The following is an 8353-nucleotide window of genomic DNA, read 5'->3' as shown; positions in this document are numbered from 1 at the left end:
ACCTTCTTCATATGGGATACTCATTCTTTGAGGGGAGACATTTAACATTTTCTTTTTTATTCATATTAATATATAATCAACATCAAAGGACACAATTCAAATAGCTAAAGGTCTATTAATGTTCTTGAGAAATTCTAGCCAATGTCTTCTTTGATGTCCATTTGTTTTGCATAGAAAATAGGCGTTTGACCCTCTTATCAATTCCATATCAGAGTGAATTTCATATTTACCCATTTGAAAGAAGATAATATCTAGGATACATACATGAAGTTGAAGGGAGTTCAAAACCTACTATTAAAGTGAGGAAGACTAGACCTTGTTTCTTTAATATGTAGCACATTACTTAGTGACTTGAGGACCCAAGGAATGAAAGACCACATCTAAGGGGGATATTTTTCATTTATAGTCATTTAATGCCCAAATTAGCTAATATTTGACACATGGGGTGGAGGAGATTGTCCTAAATATTGACTTGCCCATATACCTTTCTTAATCATTCTATAGAAGGATATCTAGATGCACATTTTTTCCCCACACTTAACAATGTTGGAGAATTTCTTCAACAAAAGAGAATCATATCGAAATAGGCAAAGGAAAATAATATTTTTTAAACCTCTCTTCTTCCTCCATAGACGCTCCAATCATATCTAGGTTTGCACTAGTGCAAAGTATTTTTTGAAAATGGAGACACCTTACAATTTTTCCTCCATAAGGTTCTTTTGTTTTGAGGTGTTAGTCATTTCCTTTGCCATCTTGGTCATTAATATCAAACACAATATTCTCTAGTACCACCATTATTTCATTGACCTTAAAGGTTTCCTTCTATGAATTTCTATAACTTTGATGTCATTTCCATTTCCATTGTCTATCATTACCAATTTTTGGCCTTCATTTTATCACATCCTCCATAATTGTACCCGTGACAAAGCATGACACCTAGAGTAAAAACCATAACCAAATTACATTTGCATGGACAAAAAGGGTTAAGTAAGGGATTCTATATATGAGGCAACCACTTAACACCAATGCCTAGAGTAAAAACCATAACCAAATTACCTTTGCATGGAAAAAAGGGTTAAGTAAGGGATTCTATATATGAGACAACCACTTAACACCATTGAAAAGATAGAGAAAAGAGCAAATATATGACTATGTAATGCTTAGATACCATACACCAATAAAATTGAAAAAATATATAATTAAAGATGTGAATTCAACTAGAATTAATAACACAACACCCAAAAAGAGAAAAAAAAATCCACACCAATAAACTACAAGTTGGGTATGTTAGAGATGGTAGCAAATAGAGAAAGCATAACCAAGAATGAAAAAAAATCTAGTTAGTAGTTCAAACTCTTCGGAATCCCCCTATAGGTGTTTATATTTCCCAAATCTCTCTCATTCAACTATTGCATCTTGCAAGACAAGTTTATCTTATTCCTTCCAAAATGAGTTTGGTCGGGCTTAATAAGATTCTAAGTTCTCCATGCTAACACAATTAATCCATTTTAAAATAATAATAAATGTAACAAATATAAATAAAGTAACATACATAAAAATTACACTTGAATGGTTATACTCAGTCACAAAGAACTAAGAATATTTTCTAATCATGTACAAATTCAATAGATGTTGAAATCATCAATGTATGCTATTTCTTTTAAAATATTGTGTAAGGGAATTCATTTTAGTGTTGTCATTGTTTATAATGTTGGTATCTATTGTACACAAAAACAAGTGTAAACAAAATTGATGAAGATAATTCTGGGTTTTGTTAGGAAGTTGTTCAATCATAGAAACATCAATTTTTTTGTTTGAAGAATGTGAGAGATTGTTTATTTATCAACTAAATTTTGACACAATCTAATAATAATTTCTTAATTACTAATCATAATCTTTTTTTAACCAATCATAATCTTGATAAGTTGATAAGTTTAATCGACTGTTCTAATTTTTATTATTCTATATAGAAATTGTCAAGAATTTTTTTTATTTTTTAAAAATAAATTTAATCCATATTTTCGAAAGTTGGGAATTACATATTCACATTGCTACAAATGAGAACTAAAGGGCAAACTAATATTCCTTAACAATTAATAGATGAGGTTCCTATTAAAAATGAAAACATGAATTTGTACCCATTATATATAATAACTTAATATTAACTACTAATGGTTGGGAGAAACATGTTTTGCCCATACTTTTTTTTAAAATAAAAAGTTTTAAAAGATTTTATTTAGTGTACTATAAATTAATCTAGGTAGTTAGTGTGTGGTTTGCATTCTTCAAATAATTTTCTGCAACAAGAAATGCATGACAACCAAACAAGATTATTTTTGTTAAGGAGAAAATCTTACCCTATACAATATAGGGGAGATGGCTCAGTAGTTGTGCACCCTAATTTCGTGCTTCTCAAAATCTTATGTAGAAATTTCAAATCACTCCCAATTTCTTATAGCAACTTACTTGACAAGTCCCCTACTTATAACTACCGTTTTAGGTCAAATTATCAAATACGATGCCACATCAACATGTTTTTTGCCAAGATGTCAAAAACAACAACAAAAAAAAGGTGAGACCAATAGTCGTGCAAAAGAGGCTTCCATACTTGTACAACTGATGTGGCATCACATGATTGATTATTTTTTACAACTAAGGGTACATTTCATTCAATTATGAGTAGTCATCATAGCAATAACAACTTTAATAACTTTAAAATCACAACTATTGATATAATATTATCAATAAAATTAGACATTGTATACACATAAAATTTGAGCAATAAAATAAATATTTTATATTTATTTAATGATTATTCTTCTATTAAATAATTAATTTGAAAAGATTAATTTATTTAATTCATTAGTATTTAATACTCTTCTATTAATTAATTGAATTGAAACATTTAATTAATTAACTCATTATCCCTCTTTCTTCTAAGTCAAATAATTAAATATTTAATATTTAACTATCATTCTTTATCATATTTGTGCACTATTCACTATCCTATAATTCCATTATTAAATATTTTCATAATTATTTAATTACTATTTTTCATAAAATGTGTACCTGCACATAATCTTTGAAACCTCCCTATTTTTGGTTCAACACTCCTATATTCTTGGAGGAGGTTTTGTCCACCTCCACTTGTCCCGCCATCCCTAAATATTTTCCAACCAATCTTAGATTCTCTCAGTCTTCCCCTCAGTCAAGGTGAGATGAGTGACACTTATTTTTTCCTTCCCCCTTTTTCTCAACCTTCGACTTCTTGCTCATTGCCATCAAAAAAGCAAGATTTAATCATGACCGTTGATCTCTGTCACCTAAGCTTATGCACTCAAAAATCTATAAATAGAAGTCTTCTAAACCATTACCATTTTTGAAACTAATAGCTAATCTCATAGTTAATTAGGAGTCTAAATCTTTGCATCCGTGAGTTCATTTGTTTAACCATTTTAGAGTTTTTGAACAAATTAGCATAAATCATTTTGAGTTCTTGTAGCTTTTATATTTTCATGATGAACTAATGATGAACTAACAAGTTACAGTCAACTTCTCAAATGAAAACTTCAATTAATAGAGACATTAAATCAACAAATATAAATATTAAAACAACCATATTACTGAATCCTCTCCCCCACCACCATTCTCTTCCAAGAGGTTTCCGCGACACTGTAGTGCTTAAACCATCACTTGTATGTTATCTAGCACGATGCGTTCCCCAATGCTTCATTCAAGCTCTTAACAGCCAAGAGATTTGCACCATAGTTAGAACCCTGGTCTCACCTACAGATTAATTGTTTGTTCTCCCTATTTTCGTCTGTAATAGAATTCAGGAGATAGTCATCTAGTTCATTAAATCCCAGTTGTTAATTATGAAATGCTTAAAACTCGCACATTTGGGTATGGGTTTCAAAGCTTTTCTCAGCTACACCTATTTGTTCCGTGTCGTAGATGTTCTCGTTTCGGTGCTGCTACTCTGGCCTATGCACTTACAGAGCACTCACCAGATAATAACTTGATTGTGAAAAATGAAAATGCTAAATCTAGACCAAGTACCTCATTAGCAGACGAAGGAATGTTCAAGGATGGATTTGGCATATTGTATATCATGACCAAACGGGGAACCCCTGCAGATTTTAATACTAACGCAGGCCTTTTGGGGGGATGCATCCGCGTTAAGTCCTTGAAATATGGTAGACAGGTACATGCTCACATGGTTCAATCTGGGTTCGAAACAAATGTTTTCCTGGAACAGCATCTTTTGAACATGTATGCAAAATGTGGGAAAATTAAGGATGCGTGCCAACTGTTTGAAAGAATGTATGAACGGAATTTAGCTTCATGGCATTCAATTATTGTTACATACGTTCACAACGGGCGCAATGAAGAAGTCTGGACTCTATTTTGCCAGATGCTTCGTGATGGGTTCGTACCTAATCAGGTTATTTTGATCAATGTTATCAAGGCGGGTGCAGGATCGGTATCGCTGGAACGGTGCAGACAAATCCATACCCATGTTTTTCTTGCCGGTTACCATTCCGATCTATATTTGGCGAGTGCCCTTGTTAACATGTATGCAAAATGCGGCAGCATTGTCGATGCGCGCCAAGTGTTCGACAAAATGTCTCAACGAGATGTAGTTTCATGGATCGCTATAATAGCAGGATGTGCCCAGAATGGATGTGGAGAAGAAGCTCTGAAACTTTTTCATGAAATGCATTGCCAAGCTACCAAAATGAACCATTTTATTGTATCCAGTGTTCTGAGTGCATGTGCAAACCTATTAGCTATGGAACAAGGGGAGCAGGTCTATGCTTATGCTATAAAAGCTGGATTTGATTCAGAAACTTCTGTGGGAAATGCACTTGTTACAATGTTTGCAAAATGTGGAATCTTGGACAAGGCACAAAGATTGTTTAATAGAATGCATAAACGAGATGCCATCTCATGGAATGCAGTTATTTCGGGATATGCCCGGTATGGGAATGGCAGTGCAGCCCTCCAACATTTTGCTCAAATGCACACGTTGGGCATTAAAGCTACCTATGCTACGTTTGGCAGTGTTTTAAGTGCTGCTGGTGATGTAAATGCCCCGGAGGAAGGTAAACAGGTTCACGCAGATGCCATTAAAACTGGGCATTTTAATGATGTACTTGTTGCAGGTGCTATTGTTGACATGTATGGTAAATGTGGAAATATAAAAGATGCTCATCTGGCTTTTAAGAAAACATCTAAAAACAATGATGTCTTATGGAATATAATGCTTGTAGGATACACACGATGTGGAAATTGGGAGGAATGCTTTAGATTCTTTCGCCAAATGCAGTGGGCAGGGATGAAGCTAAATCAATTCTCCTTATCCAGTTTCTTAAGTATATGTGCTAGCTTAGAAGCTCTTGAACAGGGTGAGCAGATCCATACGCACGTCATTAAGTGCGGTTTTGACTCTAGTATATTTGTAGGTAGTGTCCTTGTTGACATGTATGGAAAATGTGGCAGTGTTGAAAATGCACGCTTAATTCTTGATACAATGCCCGAAAGAAACACGATATCATGGACTGCAATGATTGCAGGCTATGCTCAGCATGAGCATGGCCAAGAAGCCCTTGAACTTTTTCAGTATATGCAATCGACAGGCATGAAGCAGGACCATTTAACTTTTGCTAGTGTCCTCAGTGCTTGTGCCAGTCTAGTAGCATTGGAAAATGGTAGGCAGATCCATGCACACATGGTTAAAACTGGATTTGATTCTAATGTCTCTGTAGGGAACTCACTGGTGACCATGTACGCCAAATGTGCCAGTATAGGAGATGCATCCAGAATATTTAACAAAATGTCGGAACGCAATTTGATCTCATGGAATGCAATGATTGCAGGATATGCCCGGGGTGGGCTTGGCGAGGAGACATTGCAACTCTTTAATCAAATACAACGGTCTGGGTTGAAGGCTGACCTATTTACATTTCCTTCTACAGTAAGTGCATGTGCTGGTCTTGCAAATTTAGAAGAGGGAAAACAGGTACACGCCCAGATAATAAAAACTGGTTTTGATGCAGATGTCTCCATGCAAAATGCCATTGTTACCCTGTATGCTAAATGTGGGAGCATAGTAGATGCACTCAAAGAGTTCAACAACATATCAGAGAGGAATGTGATTTCATGGAATGCAATGATAGCAGGATATGCTCAGCATGGGTATGGGAAGGAAGCCCTCCAACTTTTTGATCAAATGCACCAGGAAGATATAATAGCAAACCACATCACCTTTGTCGGTGTTCTTTCTGCTTGTAGCCATGTAGGCCTAGTGGATGAAGGTCGTAATTACTTTTACTCAATGGAATGTGAATACAACATGTTGCCAAGATTTGAGCATTATGCATGTATGGTTGATCTTCTTGGTCGGGCTGGACAGTTGAATGAGGCAGAAGAATTTATCAATCAAATGCCATTTGAACCTGATGCTCTGGTGTGGAGGACATTGCTTGGTGCCTGTAAGGTACATGGCAATTTGTTATTAGGAGAACGTGCAGCTCAAGCTCTTATTGAGATAGAGCCACAAGACTCTGCAACTTACGTGCTTTTATCAAATATATACGCCAAAGCAGGACGAACAAATGATGCAGAAAAGGTACGCAAAGTTATGAAAGACAGGGGGGTTAAGAAGGAACCTGGTCGTAGCTGGATTCAGATCAAGAGCAAGGTCCATGCATTTTTCGCAGGAGACAGATCACATCTGCAGTCAGAAGAGATTTATGCTCTGTTGGAGAGATTAACCCAAGAAATGCAGGCTGCAGGGCATATACCTGAGAACATTTTTTTTTTATACGACACAGATAAAGAAGAAAAGGATCCTGCTATCAATTATCATAGTGAAAAGCTAGCTATTGCATTTGGCCTTATTAGCACAACCCCAGGGACAACAATTCGGGTGATGAAAAATCTGCGTATGTGTGGTGACTGCCACGTTGCCACTAAATTCATTTCTAAATTCGTGAGCCGTGAAATTGTTGTAAGGGATGCCAACCGTTTCCATCATTTTAGGGATGGCATGTGTTCTTGTGGAGATTATTGGTGATTGTGAAACAGAAGTATGAACCTTGGATTGTATGACTCTGCTAGCCCTTCCATTCAAGTTTGTTCATTTGGCTTCAATCGTTTAGTATATTGATTTTATGGTAAAGAGGTTAAGCTGAAACTTTATGGAAGATGACCAAGTCTATGGGTTAAGGCAGTACCAAGAATATTACTTTCCTGACTCTTTTTATTTGGTCAATTGACTCTCTCAGTGTGATATCTTAGTGAGGGTCGAGCATTTATCCGTGCAATCCCTGTGAATCTCAGATTGGATCCTTACGAATTTCCAGCTTCTTGGGTTGTTAAACCTTCCAGGTCCGTTAATTTATTTCAGTGGTCAAACTACAGAGCAGATGGTAAGATTTGGTGAGGAAGGAAGATAAGCATTTTCTTGTAACTATCCTCCATCAAAAGTAATTGTGAATTGAGACGATTGTACTTATGGATTATCTCTTGTTCAATCAGCAAAAGGATCATAAAACTGCAAAATTAATCCAGCGAGTTACTCAAAGGATTCAACTCTATCGTAGTTCATGTAGCAGTTGGTACAAAACCAAATTGTACTGTAGAGGTCACATTGCTTTAGCAGCACAGTCCGTTTCTTTGCAATACTATATTTGTTAAATATTGAATCAAATAAACAGACTGATCATTTACGACACCAAATGAGGAGCATATAGTCGGGTGATAATCCAGATACCCCACCCCCAACAAGTTTAAAATCATAGCACAATTACTGTAAAAGAAACTACAAGGAATATGTGGCCTCCTGATTTCAGATGGAAACAAGGGTTGCAAAAGAATTTAGACGTGTCACCCTGCTAGAGCAAACTGGATAAGCGTTGAAGATAAAAGTCCAATTTAAAAATCTGGATTGCCTATCTATCTTGAAATTTTTTCGAGTGGAAACATTGTTAAACCAAAAATGCAGCGGATTACAACCGCAACTTGGAATATGGATTGTTACCGTTTGTGTCAATATTTTGTTGGGTGTCTCTGGCATGGTTAAAAATTTCAACTTTATGGATGAATGAATTTTTAATGATGTTCACAAGATTAAACAGTCTATGGATCATGATAAAAGTCTTTAATTTATCTTCAGAGTCTTTTTGATATCAGATCTACTACTATTAATTTTGACTAGGAGGCTGGTTGTCTTAATTAATCATATCTTCCTCAAATAACTGGTGCATGTTGTCAAACTTCAAACCTTTTTCGTGCTAAGTAAAGACATCTTCATAAGTTGTACATTCCATGATAAAGTGTCATTCTATTT

At 35.4% G+C, this 8353-nt stretch overlaps 1 protein-coding gene across 1 annotated transcript; it reads left to right on the top strand.

Annotated features, from left to right (window-relative positions):
* Positions 1–3628: 3628 nt before the first annotated feature.
* LOC131066688 (putative pentatricopeptide repeat-containing protein At3g13770, mitochondrial) lies at positions 3629–8062 on the top strand. Its single transcript, XM_058001520.2, has one exon. It carries the CDS (start codon positions 3881–3883, stop codon positions 7076–7078), a length of 3198 nt encoding a protein of 1065 aa, XP_057857503.2. The 5' UTR covers positions 3629–3880; the 3' UTR covers positions 7079–8062.
* Positions 8063–8353: the final 291 nt, after the last annotated feature.

Source organism: Cryptomeria japonica, chromosome 3, assembly GCF_030272615.1.
Source record: "Cryptomeria japonica chromosome 3, Sugi_1.0, whole genome shotgun sequence".
NCBI lineage: Eukaryota > Viridiplantae > Streptophyta > Pinopsida > Cupressales > Cupressaceae > Cryptomeria > Cryptomeria japonica.
The sequence above is the reverse complement of the archived record's forward strand: the minus strand, read 5'-3'. Positions and strand labels throughout refer to the sequence as shown.